A 24,338-nucleotide genomic window follows, 5' to 3' on the forward strand; every position below is an offset into this window, starting at 1 on the left:
ATCAGATACATAAAATATTAGATCATGAGTTATTTTGATAATATTTTTATAGTTTAAATAAATATTGACTCGACACGTGCAATGGTGATATCGATAATTTCTTTGGAAAAAAAATCCCGTTACCAACAAATATCTTTATTAATTAACGCAAACATTTCTTTCAGAAAACTGAAGCATTTTTAGAGAGGAATGAAAAGAAATCAGCATCTATACAATTTAGAATTCTTTTCTGAAATGAAATATGCAAAATTGGCGTCTTTGTCGATATTTATGTCAAAGAAGCTATGCTAGCCCCTGCAAGAATACATTCATCATAGTAATAATGATACTTGCTTGTGGCATGAGGAATATTTTCTTGAAATATTGGTATCCATGAGGATCAATTATAATGTCCAATACTTGAAAGGTTGTACAGTAGAAGATATTTTACTGATTTACGTGTTGCTGCAGAGAACAAGAATATCAGAACAAAAAACTTATCTGTTACAGAACTGTTTTTACAAATGTTCCTGTTATATTTTGAATGCGGAATTACTATATAACATAGTATGCATGTAGTTTGCAGTGTGATATATAAACATTCTCTATAATGCAGAAACAAGTTAGAAGGAAAGAAAGCAACATACAGCAAATGGTTTATGCTTTAATTTCATCTTTTTCTTGACAAAATATGTCACATATTTTGACCCATTGCAACTTTTATTATGGTCCAACAAGAACAAAAACTAGAAATAGGTACTGAAACTATTTCTCTTTTTTTTTCTTTTCTTTTTTGCACTTGTTTGAAAATGACAATTCATTCAATATAAAATTGTCTGTTTTATACAATAGTCTTGTTTTAGTGCCAACGATCTTTATCAAACGACTGCAGAAAAAGCAGTGATGAACAGCAGGCTTACATATCCCATAAAGTATATTTTATCATTGTACTCATCAAGGACAGGATTATCAGTTTGAAAAATGCTTGAAAATCTGGCAAGTAAAGCATTACGGTTTCCCAATTAATTGAAACTCAATACATTTGTTACAAGCAAAGCTTTTAAAGCAGCATGCCTTCAGATTCATGCTAATTTTCATGAGAATTTTGAAAATGTATTTAAATGTAAAATATTAAAAGTGAACACAGCTGGTGATTTTCTCATTAAATAAATCACTTACAGTCCACGTAAATCACCAAAAAGAGGTAAAAATATGCTAAAATATTAAATAGTCGCGAAGTAGAAATATAGTGAAAAATCTGCAAAATCAGAAATAAATCGCACATAACATGTTAATTATTCCTTGAGTCTTGAATATTTTTTACTTTTCTTAAAATTTAGTACAGTTTCCTCAAATTTGATTTTCTTGAAATATTGCAGCTCATTTAGAGGTCCAAAACATATATGTATAACTATTTTTCATCTTACTACAGTTAAAATGGACCGCCTCCGTCCGTGGTCGAGGGATTAGAGTCGATGACTTCTAATCCAGTTACCTCTCTGGAGTGGGTTCGATCCCCGGGAGATGCTTTGGTAGTTTAGCGCGGATGAAGGTAGTCTATACTGGTGTAACTCTCCATTAACGATGGTTAGGAAACTACCCGCCTATATGACTGAAATACTGTTGGAAAAGGCGTAAAATGAAACAAACAAACAAACAGTTAAATGCTAGAAAACTTACATGTTGGGCTTTTGAAATGGATGGAGTGTTTTGGTTAGTATGGTATGTACTAAAATAACGGGTCAGAGTAAGAGGGAGAGTCTAAATTTCCAACAAGTCAGGTTTTCAAAAATGTTTTGTATTTGTTTTGATACGTGTTAAATCGCATTGTTCGAAGCTATGCTTACCAGTGATGCATTGTATTTTCAATTTATTTTATTTCCAAGTGTAATTAAAAAAATGTAGCGTTTACCATAAATTGTATCTGCTGATATTACTTTGTAATTATATATGGAATTGATATTAATACACATCTCCAATTTTCTCCAATTTGAATCTTATATTTCGAGCGTTGAGTTTTAATGCTGCAACATGTATACCACCAACAGAGAATATATATCATCAGACACAGTGTTATAGCTAAAAATATATAGCTATTTCTATTTCTATGTATTCAAAAATAATCTAATTATTGTACCTGCAAATAAATGGCAGTGTGTGGTGATAAGATTCAATCTGATTTAATTATTTTTAATTTGAAATGCCTTGTTCTGCATTCCTGTTATCAAATATAACAGTATTTTTAATTTATCAGAACTTAATGCCAACCTAGGTTACTGTTATGTGTACGATTCTGATACATCTTGTAAATTAAAGTAGGGGGAAAATAGTAACATTTTATATCAGCCACTGTTGTTGTCAAGTGAAATATCTCATATAATCAAGAAGACATGGTAGAATTTAAAAAAAAATGCATATCAATCTATTAAATGGGAAGTAAAAAGTAAACCATGAAATTAACTAACAGCTTAACATAGGCGAAATTGTAGTGCTTATTGTTGTAATTGTGAAGTAATAATTCTAATTGAACATAGAAGAACCAAAAGGTGGTGTTATTACACTGACGTTTGACGTTCTATATTTAGACATGTGACGTAATCACTATACACGTGACGTAACCACTAAAAATGTGACGCGTTGAAAATAAGTACGGAAAAAAATCAGGCGCAATTAAGCTTAATATCGGGTACGGCAGCATTTATTTGTTGATGTCGAGTTAGAATCGAAATAATATATCCAAATCGGTGACTTTATCGCTTTATAACATCACTCTTTGTCCTTCGGATGCGCATCACTATATCATGATATAGTTCCTCGCATCCGAACTCCAAACAGTGATGTTATTGAGCGATAACATCACAATTTGGGATATATATTATTTCTTATTTCTTGAATATATGATAATGGAAAATCGAAGTGATATACATGCAAATCTCATGTCTACTAGAATTTTAAACAAAAATAAAGGTATCAAGTATTTTCAATACAACATAAGATTTATTTATGGTTAACCACCATCAAACATTATGGATTCATTAATTTATTCATCTACATTAACTTTTACAAAATATATTTTCCGAAAATACAACGGCACATATCTTAACAGAGAACTATTTCTACAGCGTTCTTCTGTGTTTCTGCAACGATTTTAGATAAGTTATCTTTAATATGAATATGTTTTTAAACAGAGGGCCTTGATCTTACAATAAATGCTTTATAAAACATATCAACAGATAACATTGATGAATTGCAGTAATTGTACGTATGGCTAACAAGAGAAAGAGTAGGTGCATGCGTGTTGGTAATTGATAAACATGAATGAAACAATAGAGGTAAACTATACATTAGATAGGTATGACTGAAGATATAAATATATAGATTTGCATCAATAAGCTTGTGATTAAGCATGATAAAAACAGAATGAAATTAATAAAGGAGGCAAATGTTACATTGAAATATTTACCTGCAATTGGTGCTGATGTTTGGATTGATAAAAAAGATTAAATGTTTAAGTCATTCGGGGCTGGAAAAAACAGGATGAGACATGTTTAATACCGGGTATGGCTGACCTGAACTGCTCTGTGATGGGAGTAGGGCAACTTTGAGGTTCAAATGGAAAAACTCTTATAGGAAAGAAAGAGAATTTGTAGTTGCGTGAGGTTGCTGTAAATAACCTTAAGCTTTAGGTATGGCCATTGTGTGATGTTCCGGATAGGGGGAGTCAAGTAACCAGACTAGGGTGAATCTTGGAGAAAGAGATAACTTTAAAATTCATCTTCCGATTTTAGGCTATATTTCATTATCCGAATTATTTAATTGTCTCATAGTTATCTTTTGATATGTTATCCAATGATTAGATACCCCCCCCCCCCCAAAAAAAAAAAAAAAAAAAAAACAAACAAACAACGGAGAACATATTAGAGTATGTAATTGATATTTTGAGAAAAGGAAACAAGCAAATATTCATATGTCATTTCAGCGCTGTGGAGCGTTCCTCTTATATAACTAGTTTCACAATACATTCTCATAAACAAATTACTGTCTAAAACGATTTACTATTTTCCTTATTGGTAAAAATAGCTTGTTTTGCATTTAAAAGACGTTACACATTTATAAAAGTTCATCGTTAAATAATGATTTACTGATGAGAAAATGAAAGAAGGCAAAGTCTCACCAAAAAGGAAACTGAATACTAGAAAATATTAATATTAGGAAATTAAATGAAAGAATATATTTATAATATTTCAGAACCGTTTACATCGGTGAAGTTTAATGGTTAATAAAGTAATGTTCAATATTCAACTAAGATAATGATATATATTCAAAATTTCTAAAAGTTTGATTTTATCACTTAAAAATGACATTAGGGTGGAGGAAATGTTCGTAAAATTAATTCATGTTCCTGAGATAAGATAATAAAATTTGTTTGCAAAATATGTTTTTCCAAAAATTATGAATTATTATTAAAATAACTGTCAAAATATGTCCATCAGCCACAATTGGAAATCAAAACCTTAAAAACCGTTTATAAGAAAACAAGTCTTAAATAGCGATAACGTTTTGTATAACTGATTAATAACGATAACATTGTATATCGATGATTAATGACTGTTCAAATATAAAATGTTAATGAAAGTCGTCCCTTTTCTTTTTAAAGCTGGTTAAAAGCAAGACCTCCTTTGATGAAAATATGAAGAGAAAAACATTTAAATATCGTATACATTACTTTTGCAATTTTCAAGCGATTTTTATCAAAGATCTTCAGATATGTCGCTGAAATTCAACAGTCAAAATATTTAACATACGGAGCAATCTTAGAGGTAAATCAAGATTAATATAATCGATTTAGAGATCTATAATAATACACTGGTTCGTAATAAGATGAGCATCTTCTGATGAGAATGGCATGTACAAATATGATGTCAGATAGATAATCTATATTTTAAAACAAGCCAGAGATTCCAAAATATTTTGAGTCGACATTGATAATAACGTTAGTAAGTTGAGGGTTGAGAATTATGTGTATATCAATGCTATAGAAGAAGATTTCAAATGATATCTTAAATCAATAATGATAAAATTGTTTAATGTATGCAGCTTAAACTTAACCAAAACACGTATTTTAGTGGCATGTACCTTTTTGCAATATGATGTTCTTGGATTTATTTGATTTGAAATAAACTGCTGAGAGTGATCATTTTAATATTACTTTACAATACATAATTTTAAATATATTTACAAAAACAAATTGGTACAGACAAGAAGTTAAATGCGGACCACATGTAATACGACCATGAAGCTGTAGCCTCCATTAATCAATATTTAACAGTTTAATTCAAAGTAATCCGATACAACGATGTACTACCTTCCAAACAGAACACACATCATACCATTGTAACAGATAGAGATCGTTTTAATACAGTAATTAATCAAACTGATCAATCGTAAAAGATCAAAGCAAAATACCCGCGAATATGATGTCCCCAATTTGCTTTAACATTAATTTACTGTCAAGTGAAACACGATATATGCAATGTACGGTGATAAATATCAAAATATTAGGGCAATGGAACACACACGTTTACCATATCTGACAGAAAACCATTGTTATATTTCTCATTGAATAGATTAATTCGTCATCAATTTTTTACAATCATTTTTGAAAACCGGTTGATAAATTTATCAATGTTCCATTTGTCTTTTACTGCATATCAAAATAAAAACTTCATGATAGAAATATAAATACACGATATCTGAAAAGAAAGAGCGCCAATTGTACATTGAAAAGCAAGTATACAAATTGATAATCTCCGGTATGTTTTTACATTTATGTATTTTAATAGTTTGAATATGTTAAATTTATATTGTTCCTTGTTGAGGGTCTCATGGAAGATTGATATTTTTGTTCAAATGAGTTCTCTCGTTAAATAAAGTCTTTATTATTGTTATTATTATTATAAACGTAAAATGAATGTTGGTAAAAAAAAGTAAGAATAATATTAATTTAGTAAACACAACCAAATGAAAGTCAAAGAAGATTAAGTTAAAGAAACACTAAAAATAAACATAAGACTTTGGATAATAGACATTGAAAAAAGGTAAAATAGTTAAAACAAAATATCTCTTGTATTTATCAAACACTTCTATAATTGCATGAAATCTTATTCTTAAAAAAATGAATTCCTTGTTGAAATATTCTAACATATTTTAACAATACATACACATTTTCAGATCTTAATTTTTTATTTTTTTAAAGCCCCTGTTTATCCATTTCCTGATCACGAATTGGTGACGCCATGTTTGTGTAAAACTGAAGCAATTGGAAGGTTATCAAAAACAGGTTAAAGTATTACAGCAAAGAAAACATTTAAGTGTTATGTTGTTATGTTCAAAAACATATCAATATTTAAATCAATTTTACAATGCTAAATAAAAAACAACAACAGCTGAAATTTGCACAGGACGCGTATAACAGACATGATATGAAAATCTGTGAGAAAATCTCTACAAGTGAGCGAAGGTCACTAATGTTTGATGGGCATTATTCTAAATTATGACAAGATGTATCGCAGATTCCTGTGATTGATGATGTCAGCATCACGTGAAATGTGCAAGTTTGATGCCTGCGTTAATATAGCTGCCGGAGAACTTGTAGGAACTACATTTTTACGTCTGCAAATAAGAGAAATATTTGACAGAAAGAAAAATTCTTTGCAATATTTCCATACAGAAAATAAATTCATATCTATAATATGACACTCATTAGTGGGGAAAAAATGTTTTGTTTACAAATGATTGCAACCAAATAATGTGATAATTTGATAAAATAAATATATGTGTATGTTTTCAGATGTGATATGTTATACAAAATAAAAAATAAATCAACTGTTAAATGCCAGAAAATGCTCTAAGAGATAAAAACTTTGTTCACACAAAAAAATTGTAATTCAATAATAATTTGACTGAAACTATGAATGCTAAATCATAAGATGACATATTGTTTCTTGGCATTATTGCAGAACGCCCTGTTTAATCTTGTAAATGACCAGACATAAATCATCTACTTCAATTTAAGAGCCACACCTAAATCTGTTTGTCTAGAACCATGACTTGATTATTTCTCAACAATCTGTATCCATCATTTCATAATTTAAACACCCAGTATGAAAAACTGTAAAAAATGACATTTTAGTATGATAACGTATTTCCTCTTTCACTTAATAAATAAAGAATATCGGTGAATTTAAATGAAGTGTAAAAATGAATAACTGACCGAATATGTGTCAAATGACTCAAACTAGAGAATAACACGTCAATATCAGGTGACTGTTCATACCAGAGAATAACACGTCAATATCAGGTGACTGTTCATTTATTGTAATAGTGTAATCAAATCAGACAAGATCATTGTACCAATTATGTAATTTGTGTCATTCAATGAATACAGTACAGAAACATTATAACTCTTTGTAAAATGCGTTAACAAGCGTAAACGATCAACAGACAGTTGTATCCTAACTATGGACACATTTTGATAAATTTAAAGTCATACGTATATGGATATGTAATGATTTAACTGTTTTATGAGCCGTTGGTAAATTTTTAAAAACACATATTTGTTTTAAATTAATATTATTCCCTCATGGAATTACCATTTGGCAATCGCAGAAGTTGGCTATTGCGTCGATCCATAAGAGACATCGGAAAGCGCAATATCTTCATCCCCTCTAGCACACGCTCCATAAGTGCCTCCTATTCCATGCTTAAATTTTATTGAAATGCTAGAATAGTTTAACAAAACAAAATTGAATTCGACAATGTATGTATCCCATGTATCCAATGTCGACCAATACAATGACTTCAATATTTAAAACTGTCAAAGTAACTATTCAAATTGACTAGATGTGTGCATTAACCATTGATTGAATATTTTAACTCGTTTTATTTGATAGAATAAAGAAGTACAAGCTAGTGATTAAGCGCATTTTAGATAAATGTTGTGATTAAGATGAAAAGTGTAAATGGAAGATGACTTCACATTTCCATAAAAGATGTATTTTCATTAGAAAATAGAACTATCTACTCAAGATATCGCTGATTGTGCGAATATAACACTAAATCTTGTGTGCATGTCAAAAGGATATGATGTAGACTGCATCTGCAATAAACAATTCAATTGAATTAAACAAAACTGAAATTTGCTTTCATCGTTAAAACTTTTCTTACTCAATCTACTTGTACTTAGATGACATTTTATGAAATAACATAAATTCCTATATTTTAATGCATAACAATTAGCGTCTAGCTAAAAATGTTGATAAGCAAAGACAAGAGAGGTTTACAGTTTATGTAAAAGAAATTGACTATCATAAACTTTGATGTCAAAACATTATACTTGTGTTACACTTAAATAATTTCCTAAAGAAACGAATGTAAAATGTTAAATTACTACTGCTTTACCTGTTCATTTAAAGGAGGTCTCTATCTTGACGAAAGCGGTAGGCATGACATATCAGTTAACTTTTAATTATTCTACAGTCATTAGACTGTCTTTATTTATTTTGTTACCGCCATTTAAATTATATTTTATCTATAGACATATCTAGGTATGTGACTGTCGATTGCTGCTGATAAAAAATATTTTGAAACTTATTTAAACATATATTTATATGTGTTTTATATACAATATATTGTATGACACTATCACTAAAACATGTTTTATTCCACCTTCACTCACATGTTTAAAGATAAAATCAAACTTCTGACAATTTAACAATGTTATAGTCTAATTTTGAATATTGGGAATTTTATTTTCAGATCAAAGAGTCCATGAGTGAAAGAGGTGGAAATATTAGAAATATAGTTTATTCATTAATCTTCGTTAGCGACACATTAAAACATTTCTTCGTGTGTTTGTTGTCAGTATCACACGCTTCAATCTAACAGATAAAATGAGGTAACCCATAATCTGATTAAAATGATAAACGACGTCAACATGTTATGGAATGGAAAAACAGTACATCATATACCATAATTTAATCGAAATCTAGTATGATGAAACTTACTATTTCATAATTGATATAACAGTAAATAATGTACAAGAAAATATTCGTTCATATTTCTTAGGATTGTCTAATATCTAAATACAGAACAACAAAAGTTTGACAATGCAAGGTCTTCTAAGTATTTAATAAAATGATAGCCAATGTTGTCATTCTTTTAATAAGGACATACATCTTCAGCTATTTCCTTTGTATAATTTGTTTGACTTAAAAACAAAACAACAGTCACAAAGCTGTAAAAAGTAAAGTCTGAAACATTATTTTATAAGGTAATGTTTACATAATTTGGTCATAAATATAACCCATTTGAAGGGCATTCATTTAAAACATACTCGTATGGCATACGAATTTTGCCACCTAGTAAGTCAGTGTTAATATAAACTTACTATTTTCCTAACAACGAAGCCCCTTGGCATGTTTCTTAATAAAAAGTGTGTCAATAGAACTCAAGCGGTGTTTTATGACCCGATAGAAATGCAATATCATTTAAAGATTTGAGCAAAGGGGGTTTTAATGAATAGGATAAACAGTTACTATCAAGCACACTTTTTGGTTTCATTTTATTTTCGTTTCATCTCTAAGATAGTCTTCATTTAACTATGTCCTGTTCATGATAACAACAAATCAACGATTGTTAAAAGATATTAAATATATTAAATACAAGAAATGTTGATATATTACCTTATAAAAGCAACAATAACATAATTAATCGACTAGTACTAAGTTACACAAGAAGTTTTTAGAATTTGTTTTTTATAATTGTTAGGCCGTTTTTATGCAATGCACCTGCATTTGATTTAAAAGGGAAAAAATTATACTACAATGTATATTGCTTTCCAGGTGTACGGGTTGGGTGCATCAACTTTGAAACAAAGCCATAAGAAAAAAAAGATAAATCAGTTACTGTTTCTTTTATGACCAAGTTTCAGAAGAATGATATCTTACATCATGAGAGGAAGTAATGAATTATGATTGTGCACGAAGATGCACAGATCAGGTGTGTGAAATTAAAGCCTTCCCTGACCCTACTCTAATCTGATTTTCAATTAACAATGCAGCAATTGTAATATCTATTCTGTAACAGTATGACTAATGACTTTCAATGACACAGTTGTATAATCTTCATAAAACATTTCAATTTGACAATATAATATCTATAATGAGACATGCAAGTTTTAACTGCGAATAAATCAATGTGCATAAGAACACCTATATCACGGTCAATGTTACTATTTATGTAGATATGGTATCTTTCAGATGATACTGTTGATGTAAATTATTCATTTTCTAATTTGTTTGCAAATTAAAGGCTACCCTTATTACCCTACAATGACAGACGGGCATAAAAACAAATGATTTTATGTTGTTAAAGTACATTTTGATCGAAAAACATTGCCATAAGGAACAGGTACTGTATGAATAATCTTTTGCAGTTTTCCATCAAAATAATTTCATGTAAAAATGTATATACCCTAATGCTAATCAAATTAGAATTTTTTGGTTAGGTTTTTTTTTTCATGATAACAAAATTATCATCATTATGTATTTAAACTAATCAAATCCAATTTATCTAAATCAACTTAATCCGATGAAGATCGTTTCAGATATTTATATTTGTGACCCCCATGTTTTATCATTTATCATTTATCAGTATCACACTAGTCGTTCAAAGTCATGACCTCGTATAATGAGGCATTAACTAATCCGTGTCAGGTCAGACGATCTTTATCGAACAATGAAATAGAATATCACTAACGACTAGATCAGCGTGAAAGATAGACTTCATGCTGCGATTGTTATATTAAAGATGTGTAATTAATCAAACGATCTCAAATAGGATCAAAGATTACAGAACGACACTAAAATGTCCGCAATTTTTGTTGGATTTCATTACTAAGGTAGTGCGGACATTAGTGTTTCAATACATTTAGTTATTTAGTTTTCCCATGTTATTTACATTAATAAACTTTATACATATTATGTAGTTTGTTAATTATTATATGAATATGTCATGTTGTTTTTGTCGATTATTGTGAACCATACTGTATATCTGAAACTTTGTTCTGAATGATGCAAAATAGTTATTGTTTGTGTATGTATTGACGACTATGCACTTTGTAACTTGGGAATTAACGTTATGTTTTGTTTTGTTTTGTTACTGTCTGTAGATATTTGTTTTTTTACTAATGAAATACATTAGATCCTTCAACGTGATTTACACGTTGTTTGTTAAAAAAACTAGTAGAATGCTATAAAATACAACTTTTTACACAGTACTCAACATGACATAGAACATTTTGAAAACAGAGAATGACAATATTCAATGTCTGTCTGAAGAACGTTTTATTAAATAGAAATCTAAATTGTTGTGGTTAGCCCTACTTTGAAACCATACATGTATATATTAAAGGTGTCATGTTAGACTGATTTGAAAATGACTTATTTCTTTTTTACTAAAGATACATGTTTTATTGAATTTATCATTACTGTTTGATACATGTGAAATTGTAGGATTATTTACGTCCTTTTCAAACTGTAACATCCCCATTTTATTCATAATTTTATCATATTATAGACATTATTGATTTCGATGTATGTACGTAGGATTTGACAATCATATGTAAATTATATGTAAAATACAAAATATAGAATATTCATCTATCTATATTGGCACTGATCATATCCGAAATTCTGGTATCTTGTCTACTCTTCTGTCTGGAATAAATTGATTTCTATCAAGACTAGAATATTTGTAAAAGCGGTGTTTAACAGGTTAGTGGTACAACAAGTCATTAGGCTTTTCTAAATTATCACAATTTTATAACACTGTGATATTTTGTATTACAAATAAAACAATAAGTTAAGAAATTTACCGAAAATAAAAGCGATAAATAGTTCTATTTAACGAATTTCACTTCTGGACGTTTCTATAATGAGATGACATATTCTTCGCAAAACAATATAAGAGTATTCGTGTTTATAAAATCGTCGGGAGGGAGATAGATTAAACTATATTCTATTATGAATATCTATTCTGTATATCTATTATTATATTATAACAATATGTATGATGTACTATGTATATAATTATGCTATTTCATGTTCTCTGTTCTATGTAACACACTAATCGGCACATGGTCTTGTGATAATCTAATACATGAAGTAATCTATACATATACGACCATGAATGTGATGGCTATTCTAATAACATAAATTTCCTAATTTCTAATTTCCTATAAAACATCATATAAAACACTTACAGAAATTTCTACGACAAAATTCATCAAGCTGTACATATTTCTTTAAAATCACTTTTCTTTTCACATTTTCATTCTTATCAATATAAATATATGCATCGAAAAGAGATTAATGAACTATTCATACTACCATCCTCATATAAACGGATTAAATGATTTCTATTCAGTTAAGATAATTCAATGACGTTAAATATTTTATGTTGCTTACATCTGATTCATAATATGCTGCACGTTTGTTACGTCATTTTTCATTGGATAATCGTGATGTTTATATAGTTTTATATACACGGCTGCTGTCGCCTAGCGGCTCGGGTAACATAGGGACATACGACCTGGCAAAATTCTTTATAACTAATATTATAAGGTGCGTATCACAAATCACTCAACTAGACTGTGAAAAGATTTATTCAACGGATTCAAAGTTATACACCATTTTCATGTTCGAATGAAAGTTCTTCTTAAGCCTTAGCTGGGAGCAGAGGAAAGAGTGCACAGTTCAGTTGCCGCAGCCATGTGTGAAACATGCTCAATCAAACCAAACCTGCAACCTGTTTGGATTTTATTCAAGCTTTTAGTATAATAGCGATATAAAACAATTGTCTTGATTATCCTGTTAACTGTGTTAAATTTAAGGTAAGAAAAAAACAGAAAAAGGAAAAAAGTGTCAGAGAAAAACACTTTATATGCCAGTTTTTATAGAACCTAGTTTTGACAGTAAAACATGTGACGTAACACGATAAACAATTAAAGCAGATATTTTTACCTACTTAATTGGCAAAGTGACGAAAATAAACGTGTCAAGTAAACTGTATTAGAAAGAAGAAAGGATATTAGGTTTCTCGCATTGAATATGCGTTTATCTTAAATGCTGCAATCAAGACCCACATAGAAACATTGATAGTTCAATTATGTAATTTTATTGTCAATCATGCACACACAAAAACACGTGTTTAAAGATAGTCCATGGCTTGATGAATTATTTAAATAGCTAGCATAAAAGGTATAAAATATAAGACAATATGTTGTTATAATATCTTACTGCACAGAGTGTCTCTGATATGTATAACTTTTGAAAATTTAAGTGGATTGGTCCATGATGGAATTAATAGAAAGAACATTGAAACATGAGTCTATCTTATTTGTACGAGCGAGGACTAGCAAAAATAAAAACAGCTCCCTGTTGTCACAATATGAAACCCTATAAAAAGTAACCAATATTCGAGCATCTGAATATGACTTTTCTATTGTTATCCTTTCTTATGAGCCAATCAACGAGCATGCTCTATTTTTATCCCAGACAGACAGTAACACATTTTACTCTAAATGGGCTAAGAATCATCGCACAAAATTTCGTTATTCAATAACTTCTAGGGTTTTTTTTCCAAATTTTTGCAGATTTTTCCATTTTAAGTGCTCTTCTTGATTTATGAGTTTCAAATTTTATGTTTTCAAGCGTTTTTGACCTATGCGGAGCTCTCTTAAAATACTTGACCGCTGTAACATGGAAATTCAATTTTGGTCAAAATAACTTTGATAAATTGCTACATTTAAAAAATAAAATATAACAAGCATGCACGTAATTGACAAAAAAACTGCAATTTTGCTTTGCTTGAATACATATAATACAGCAACATCAAACGTTCATCGAAATGTTTCTTGGTGTTTATTTTATATCTAACTGTTTTAAACTAATCATGGTCTATTTAGGTGTCATTTTTCAGAGCCAAATATAACACGATTGTCTCAAATTTATCACATTATGTCAAGAATGTCCTTTACAAAAGGAATTCAACCTTTCAGTACTTTAAATGTCACTCGAAATTTATCACGCCCGTTAAATGAGGCGAGATTGTTTGCTTTTTATATCATGTGAGAAAATAAACACGCTTATGTAAGTGTGTAATTTTGATAGAATCACATGCAGATTTTCTAAAATCCAAGTTTATATTTATATGATCTAGCAGAACATTGAATTGTTACTACATCAAATGCTTAATCTTTTAACTGCTATTAAGCCATTGTTTTATCACTTATGTTATATTACATTGAATTATTTTAAGAAATGGTAAGTGTTTATATTTCCCTATTATTATTTAAAATCAAAACTAAAATTCTGCCTTTAATATAATTGTAAAGTCATGGTAAGATACATGATACTCTACGTCACTTTATTATTTTGTATCACTACACAGAAACATGCAATAAATATGTTTACACAGAATATATTTCAGTGCGATTGTGTAGGAAGCTATAAGCTTATAGACACATCTGCCCCCAACCAGTACTGAGCAATGAATGTAAAGTTTCTTGCTAAAGGAAACAGCGACTTGCCCCTAACGGGATTTGAAACACATGCGGCTTGCGACCATTAGATAACTAGTCCGAAACGTAAACCACTCAGGCATGCCGCCATGCTATAAATTACTAACTCAAAGTAATGTTTTTTCAACAAAACAAACTTATATATTTATAAAATCATGTCTATTTGAACAAAACGAAATGAGAGAAAACAAACAACTACGAAGTGCAATGTTCGGTTAATGAAAGAACAACTCGATAATGTATTTCTATATAACAGCCAATTTCTCAATCTTTAATTTTCATAATAACGTAACTATTTTATTGACCTTAAATACAAAATGATAATTACTTTTGAAAACATACCGCGACGTCTCGCTGTCAGTAAATTAGTGTTGAAATTAACGCTGACATTTTTTTCAACCAGGTGGTAAAACACCTTTGTCATGCGACATTTGTAAATTTATATCTCGTCTTCACATGGGATTATTTTTTGTTTAACGTTTTACGTTATCAACGAATATTTCTTGTTTATGTTCGACTGTAATTGGTCTCACTGGATTTATGACTTTGTTTAAATTCTTCTAATACGAGTTGAAAAAAAGCATTGTAGATATTATTGAAATACAATGTTTGGTATTCTTTCATTTTTATAATTTGACAGGATCACAAAACTATTTCATCTCCCAGGGTTCAGAATAAATCATATTATCTTAGCTAAACTTCACAATTGCCTTTGTTGTAACTTCACCTATTTTAATTATTTTTGCTTCTGTAAAGATATGGTCTGTTTATACCATTTTTTTCAAGATATGTGTTATAGAGTATATCACCTGACAAACTGTTTGGTTGCTTAGAAGCACAGTAAAAATGATAATTAAATTCATTTAAGATTGATTCTTAAATTAAAAGCATTTAACTTGTTGGTGTTGTAATCATAGTATAATATGAACATTGTACAGATGCATAAATAAAATGCAAATGAGGTTAGAAACAGTCGAAAAATTGATTTTATCTTCAGTAAAAAACATGCCTTTTTCGGTCGTGATGACATAAAGTAAACTATTTTTACTTATTAAACTAAGTATGAATAAACAGTTATGAAATTTAAAAACATTTTCGTGCTTAGGGAGAGTTATCCGTGAAATGACTCGACAGGGATTATCAAATATGTAACTTTAAATTTGGGCAAACATGTGCAATGCATATTTGAAAGGCCAACAAATATAATAATTTTCATTATACATGCAAAGGCAATGCGTTTACATTAGATATACGTTAACCATGCACAAACTGTGTAATTAAAAAGTAATATAGCAAGATATTTGTTCATATTCAAAATTCATGTGATATTTTCCAGAAGCAAGGCTATTTTATTAACAGTATTTTTATCTTTATCACTTTGGTCTCATATAACATATTTATAATGTAATTAACATTTTAACATCTTTAAAAGCATATTTTGAAAATTACGTACAAGCGACCGAATTGCTTTTGAAAGTTAAATGATATTTAGAATTCTTATCGTCATTTGCATACCTTTTATAAAGCCATTGTAACTGGGGTTATCGAAATGGTTAAACACGGTGTTAATTGATATGCATTAAAACGTAATATGTCAACATTTTTTTATAAAGTCACTTCAGATAGATAAGAGAGATTGATTACCTTAAATATCGTTCACTACGATCTTTGAAATTTTATAAAATATGTAAAGTACTTTTAACATTAACTGAGGATGAAAGCTGCTTTGAAACTTAAACACTACTGAAAAGTATGTAATGGATGAACTCGAACATTCTAGCAAAGTCAGAAAGTCAATTTATAGTATATTCGACACTACATGTATAAATAATAATAATAATAAAAGTTGCAATAGATATAATATCGGACATTGAGAAATAAAATGATATATCAAACTTTAGGTATAAGAAATCTACTTAAAGATATACTATGCTCAAATTTGATATTAGAAAATATTGGCAATTGCTACACAGCCTCTTTGTAAAAATAACATAAACATGTTAAGGAAGATATGTTATGTTTAAAATTCTACACATTATAGTTGGTCATGAATAGTATGAAAATATGGTGACATTTTAAAAACTAGTAGTTTTTTTGTACTTGTCCTGTAATAGAGCACGAAGCTTCCCATACTTCTTTTATTCAAATTAAACAAATTCAGTAAAAAAATCATAGATTTCAATAAATGACTGTGATTAAAATATTTTACTCAAGGATAAACATTGTATATGTTTAATTGTTTATTTCGATTATTTTTTTTATTTTCATTTTGTTTAATGTTGTTATTGCCTTTACAGTTTCTCCTCCTTTACTCTAGGCAAAGGCCTGACTTCTTTGTTTTCGCTTCAGGAGAACATTTAAATATTTTAATGTCGTTGTTTTATTTACCATTCGTTGTAAATTATAAATTTGGCTCGGAATTCAAAACGAAATGACACTATCTTTGTTACAAACATTCAGGAAGTTTTTATAGCAAATGCACGTGCATCGCATGCATGGCGTTATCTGTGCAGACTATTGTTGAGTGATAATGTTCAGAAATAGAACATCAATGATTCTGATCCAGAAACAATACAAATTTAGAAACTTATGCAGATGTGCTCAGAAAATATCTGAATTGTTGACCTATAAAGTTTGTTTTGCAAAGAGCGGGAAAACTTACTGGTATGACAAAGAATTTTAAAGGTAACCAACCATTGTCGACGTCACATAAAAATTTTACTACTCTGTGGAGAAAACGGGCGAGAATAAACATAACACCGTAGTTTAAATTCAAATATGAGTTAATATGAGTATGTATGGGGCGAGGCATCCGTGTCTGTCGGTTCAAGTCCCATCAGGGACATGAACTTATTTTTACGTGAGGATGCTATTCAGCTAGCTTACGCAACGTCGACTGTTCTACTCAGATGTCTTCTAGTGCCTGAAACAATACATTGAGGGACACCTGAGGTTTTCCTCAATCAGTAAAGCTGGAAAGCCGCCAAATAACCTTTAAAGTGTTGGTGCTACTTTACCCTTCCCCGCCTCCTCTTAACTAACATGAGCTTGTTATTTATATTAGAATTTGGCATAATCCTCATCCACTAGCTGACTTTGTATGTTGTCTTGCGGTAAATAACAGTTAATGATTATAAAAAAAGATTATTAAAAAAAAAGGATTTACAAACTTATATTGTTATGGTTATTAAAAGTAAAGGATTATTTTCTCTCCGATACGTAAAGACGTAAATCAATTGACCAAAACCTACTGACTGTCCAAAGTATACAATCCAAAGTAAAACTAAATCTTAGAGCCGTTTTTTGCAACCGTTGACGATTTATTAGGGATGAGCATATTTCTGGCGATCTGACTATTGGAACATTTTTATTTTTTTGAATACCAGCCATTATGTATGAACTACTGCGTCAGTGTCGGTACTTAAAATTACATTTGCATATTGTACACTTATATGCACATGTCTGAATATGAATTTTGATTGTAATCTGAAAGTATAAAAAAAATGAAGCTCATGACATGTTATTAGTCATTCTATCATATTTAAATTTCTTACTCACCGTATAGGTATGTTATAAAGATACAAAACTTAATTAAGTATCATCTGTTAACATAGGCCATCTGGAATAACTTGTACCTTACAGAAAATGACACGCTAAATAGTCCTGAATTTAAAAATGAACTTAAAAATCTCTTAGAAACAATATCATATATCACGACAGACTACCTTTCGTTCCTTGACTTCATTATGTCTTCTTTTTATATCGTTTGTTATTCAAACCAAATGTATACGATAACGCAACGTGTGGTTCTTGATTTCGTTTATGCATCACTATAGGCTATCAGGAAAGACGAAGTCACATCTTCAAAACGTCAGAACGACCGACAATTGTAGCTACATATGGACCAAACGTCGATTTTTCGGTTTTTGCGGGCGTTCGGGGATATAGCAATTGCGACAAATTACCAATTTGTGAAGCCCAGATCAAATGTAAACCTGTTTAATTACCAATTTCCAGTAATTACACTATTATATGTCGTTCTATCGTAGAAACATATTTATATGACAACATGACAGAATGTCAAACCAACAAAATACTAGGAAGTTACGTGCCATAGACTGTACGACATTTGAAGTCCTTTCCTTTCTGATGTGCTTGATAGCTACATAACGATATATAGGCAAAACGTGGCATTTTCTGGTCGACAAAACGATTATAACAATTGCCGTATAGTCGTGATGACATATACGTTATTATCACTGTGTGCCATTGTCTATCGAGACAACACGACAAAACACTTATTTCTCAAATTTCTTACAATTGTCTGATATGTCGTTCTCTGTAATGGTACACGATTAAACGATATAACAGAAATCAGCCATTATATAAACTAAACAGGACATAACATAGAGTTTGTTGGCCATGACGGGAGGCTAGAATTATATTTATGAAGATTTTATGACGGTCTCAATTGCGAAAAAATTACTATAAGATAAAAAAAGCTTTTGACTAAAATAAGGATAAGTATCACATAAAAAAAACGTTAATTTGTTCAGTTTAAAGTATGTTTTTTAAGTATTTTCTTGACCGTCTATTATGTTTACATATCGCCGGAAAGCGAACGTTATCAAAAATACATGTTTTTGTTTTTGTTTTTTGTGTTGTTTTTTTTTCTTGTTTTCTTTGTGTGTGTTTCTTTGTTTTTTGTTGTTGTTTTTTGGTCATATTTTGTGCCACTTTGCCCATTAAGATTAGTTAATTTAATAACATGTTTTGAGGTGTTTGGTCCTTTGTAGATTCCTTTCTCAAATCAAAACGTTTAACTTTTTACCTTTACAAATGGATATTTGTTAAATAGGTCTTGCAATTTCAGTTAATTATTTTTTGTCATAAATAAGAAACTTTATCTGATATAAACATACGCATGATATGTATTAAAATAAATGAATTACATGAACAATTAATTTTAACTTGTTTTGTGAGCAACACTTCGGTAAGTGTGAATGCTTTACGATATTTCATTGACCTAATAAATATATCACCTGACTTAAATAAGCACAGTTTACAAGTTAAATAAGCAATATCTATCCTATTATTTTACAACAATTTAAAAAAAAATGATTGTTAAAAAAACAAATGCCCTTACTATATCTTTTGTATTATATTTCTTTCTTTGGTCACACATTATAATGATTCATTTCATTGTCAAAGCGTAATGTAGAACATATTCTATAATACTTTTTATTGTTTGAAAATAGATCGTGAAAGGAAATGCACAGTATTGTAAAAATTGCACTTGCAGCTGCACGAACACAAAAATATAAACTTTCAGCAAAAGAGCAATTAAGTACAATTACTTCTTTATAATGTGTTAAAAGTGCAAAAGATATCAGGTATCTGTCATTTTAGATTTTAGATGAGAAGTAGAAAAGGAAACCGGAAGTCATGCATTACAATTTAACACATGGCTTCACAGATCGCAAGATCGGAAGTGAAACCTCTCTGATACCAAACAGTTACATAACAATACTTCATCTGTTATACATTGTTAAAGTGTGGTTTATCTGATCCCTGCAATTCACTGAAAGTTATTCTGAAACCATATGTTCTTAAGAATCACGATAATCCATTCACTGAGTTGAATATTAAAAGGAAAGGATTTTACAATGAATTACATAATATTATGTACCTATTTAATTAAAAACTTTTAATAATCATAAACAATTTTAGCAGGTTATTTAGACAAAAGAATATAATGGTTATAGAAAGATTGTACTCAAGGTAAACAAACATAAAAATAATTATATCAAAAACAAAACAGTATAGAGACTAATGATTCAGGTGATTATTCCATGCATAAACTAGTACACATACATAAATTGAAGCAAATATTTAGTTTTGTGAAAAGACAGACACATATTTCCTGTCTAGAATTTTAATGTCTTGTATCAAAAGTATCAAAATCTAACATTATAATTACATAGTATGAAGATTACAGATTACAAAATTATAGTCTGAATAGATGTGTCACATAAACGAGACAAGCATATCGTATCTTTACTCTCGTTACAGTATATAGTACATTGAGGTTGTCATTGTTAACCTTTGAACAAATGAAAACATACATTATTAACTTATCAGTGTCACCAGCCACAACGATAGTTATTATTGTACCATCACGTATGTAACAACAACCTGGCTACAAAATGTCTGGGAGTTTACGTTAGACGAATTTGTTTTAATTTATTAAACTGGATTTCATAAGTTCAATAGGTTGAACATTTGGACAAGTTTCTGCATCATTACCTATGATTTATTAGCGAGCAGATCTCGTGAATATAACTTCTTGATTTCACTTCGGTCAGTTACCATGTTAATGATGTGAACATTTGACCGACATTATTTCTATATTTACAACCATTTAACGATTGAAGCGTGAAATATAATTTAATCTTGTGACTAACTTTACAAAACGATATTACTATTGGTCTGCTGTGTAACTTATTTAAGTTTAGTCCTATTAATTTTATCTATCATAACACAATTAAACTATTTTATTCAATCTATTTTTAATACTAGTGAATTACATACATATAAATTGGAATGGGTATAGGGAAAATATTGTAATGAAGTTTGATATTAAATCACTGATTATGCTTTACAAATAGATTTACTATATCTCACATTCAAAAAGATTTGCCAATTTGATGTACGGTTGTTGTAGTTTAAACGGTTAACTATTCTATATATATCGTTGCTATTACATAGCATGTACCAGTGTACAACAATGTCTGTAATAATATCACATTGAAAAGGTATTTCATCAATCCATCGGAACAGCCTAACATGCATTTTCAACATTGCCTTTCATTGAATAATTCATACAAATTGCATTCAGTGATAAGTCTACGAAATATTTCTAACAGTAACTTACCATTCCATTGCAAAGTCCTACAGCTGCTTTTGTTCCTGGTTGATTTGAAATATCTCCATGAAAATGACAATTCTTCTTGCTATCTTCCAAGAATTTAAAGGTAGAATCTGTCACATTTTTAAAACGATTTCTCATTCTTTCTATTACCAAACTAGGGGCTATTAAATTCTTATTATGTCTTAATCTAAGAATATGGTTTTCATTGTTAATTTTTATATTATAATGGATATTGTCATCCGATTGCACATTGGAATCAACACTGCGCCTGCGCAGTGAATGTCTTGGGTTTATTTCATATGTTAAATGATGTCCTATTTCTGTTACACGAGCTGGCACCACTATATCATATTCTTGTAGCGTTTGCAGGAATTCGTCTGAAAATAAAAAAGACAAATGGTAATAACAAAGTTGATTCCTAAGGTCTGTTTGGTACACACAAACTGTCTGGATAATACAATCAAAATGATATAAATAATTTTAACGGCATCATAAATTGGTATCTTATCTTACAAAAGCACGTCAATATGTATGCGAATTAGTGACTAATGGATAATTTCAAAAAATAGATTTTTTAGGGCATGCATTAGGTTTCAATTTATACAGTACTATTTAAGTACTATTGATACTAAATATGACCAAATGTGATTGTTTGCAAAATACACTGTCAGTAAAAGAATTACTCATATAAAGACTTGAATTTTGTACCTTCTTTTACTTTGTCATAAAGGCAACGATTCTATTACGAAGGAAATTTTTAGGTTTATTGTCAGAGTAAATCAAACTGATATCAAAACTATAAGAAATGAATTTAATATAAAATCATCCAAACCGATGTTAATATAAATACATTCTATTAATTACAGACTACAATGAAAGAAATCAATTATGATTAATTGTTACAATATGATTCCAAGAGCTATAATTTATGCACTATCAAAGCATTTATCCGCAGCGGACTTTTTATTACATTTTTGTATTGAATGCATAACCTGAAATTATTAGAATCTTCCGGAAGATATGATCTTACTAACAAACAAACATTGCATATCTCAAGTACAATGTTTATACTTTGATGAAGGCATTATCATTGTATCATGGTAATTCCTTACTATTATCTATAAAATACACTTAGACACCATCATGATCTGAATCAATAAATAAAGTGCTTTGCAATATCAAAGTAGAAAAAAAAATATCTTCCTGTGAATAATAATACGTTTAAACACTGCAACAAGATAAGTTAACTACAAGAATGATTTCAATAACAGTGTTTGCCTTCGTGCGTTTAACTTCCTATAAATCTAGATATCGGTATGATTTGGAATATTTGTTTGTCGTTTTATTCTATTTCATCTTCGATTTTCTGTCAGCAGATTGCTATTTCTGTCTTCAAGTTTAAAGTATCTTTTTAATAATATCATATCAAAACTTTGACAAATAAATAGCTACAAAAATCATTATTTTTTACATTTGTTCATTATAAAAACTTTATTATATTTGCATATCGAATAGGGAACGTTATAAAAACATATTGATGTTCAGTGATAGTTTAAGTAAATGTGTTCATTAAAAGACACAGATAATTACTATGGTATGATAACATTACATTAAATGTAGAACATTTATTTGAGATAACAGTATACATGTATCACATTACGTGCTGATAACAGTCAGATAACTCAATATGTATGATTCCAGCCATGCACCTCATCTAGGTGCAAAACCCTTCTAAACATCGTTTGAATTCAAACACCAGTAATGTACTTAAATCTCATTAAAATGTAAAATAAATCTAATAGATTTTTGATGGACAAATTAGTATCATGTTTGTATCATAAAATTATGCTATGTCTAGAAATCATTTTTATTTTAATATTAAATATTTTACTTTCCTCTTTAGCAATACAGTTGTGCCAAAAAAAGGAAGAATGCTACTAATTCAAATTGTAAAAAAATGTTTATTTAGGTGTTAAACATTTGATATCCTCGTTTTTTGATACAATTAATAAAACAAATTTCAAAGTATATATTTACTTTCCTTTCGATTAAAGATGTTGGTTAAAGGGTTGTATTACGTAGGTTAGTTTAAAATATCTATAGATATTTCATAAAGATAAATTTAATCTTATGTATGAAAACTTTAAGGCTATCAGCTTCATATCATTTTAATAACAAACATCTTAATCCTTTAACAAAAATATTTAGATATCGTTTACATAAAACCAGAATAAATGTTTGTATTACGACACTTCGACAAATAATTTAATCTTTTTATTAGGACACGATATGAGCTCTATTGCTTAGTTGAAAGTGATAACGACCTTGCTTTGGTGACATCGATTGACCTAAAGTATAATATGTCACGTGAAAATATACTTTTCACATAAGACCAATGTAAAAATATTTTGGTCTTTTTTGTCACGAAAGCGTATGGTATTGTTTTACTCAGATCACTTTCATATGGTACATTTATATGACTGTTGCAATGTTAACCTTCTTGGTTTGATTTAACGTCGCACCAAACACAGTATTATGGCGACTTCTTGCTAATGGTGGAGGAAGATCTCAGGTACGTGTACTTTTTCAGGCACAAACGGCCACCTGGGAAGAACCATAATAGTTGAAAACGATAGCAGAAACGTATTTTAGGATGATAAGCTATATGCTTAAGTTTAAAACAAACGTCTGTTTTGTTCTATTTATTTGTTTTAAAAGACTTATATTTGTATATTCAAGGGATGTTAAGAATGAAAAAATTATCATACTTCTGGAAACAAGAGGGCC

At 29.5% G+C, this 24,338-nt stretch overlaps 1 protein-coding gene across 3 annotated transcripts in view; it reads right to left on the reverse strand.

The window, feature by feature from the left end:
* Nucleotides 1–24,338, reverse strand: part of LOC132754543 (A disintegrin and metalloproteinase with thrombospondin motifs 7-like) — a 113,606-nt gene that overhangs the window by 52,904 nt on the left and 36,364 nt on the right. For all 3 annotated transcript variants that reach the window (XM_060745190.1, XM_060745198.1, XM_060745186.1), the window contains one exon: nt 21,555–21,928. In XM_060745190.1, coding sequence (XP_060601173.1) covers nt 21,555–21,928 — 374 coding nt within the window. The remainder of the gene's footprint in view (nt 1–21,554; nt 21,929–24,338) is intronic.

Source organism: Ruditapes philippinarum, unplaced genomic scaffold (assembly GCF_026571515.1).
Source record: "Ruditapes philippinarum isolate M1 unplaced genomic scaffold, ASM2657151v2 ctg134_1_1_1_1, whole genome shotgun sequence".
Taxonomy (NCBI): domain Eukaryota; kingdom Metazoa; phylum Mollusca; class Bivalvia; order Venerida; family Veneridae; genus Ruditapes; species Ruditapes philippinarum.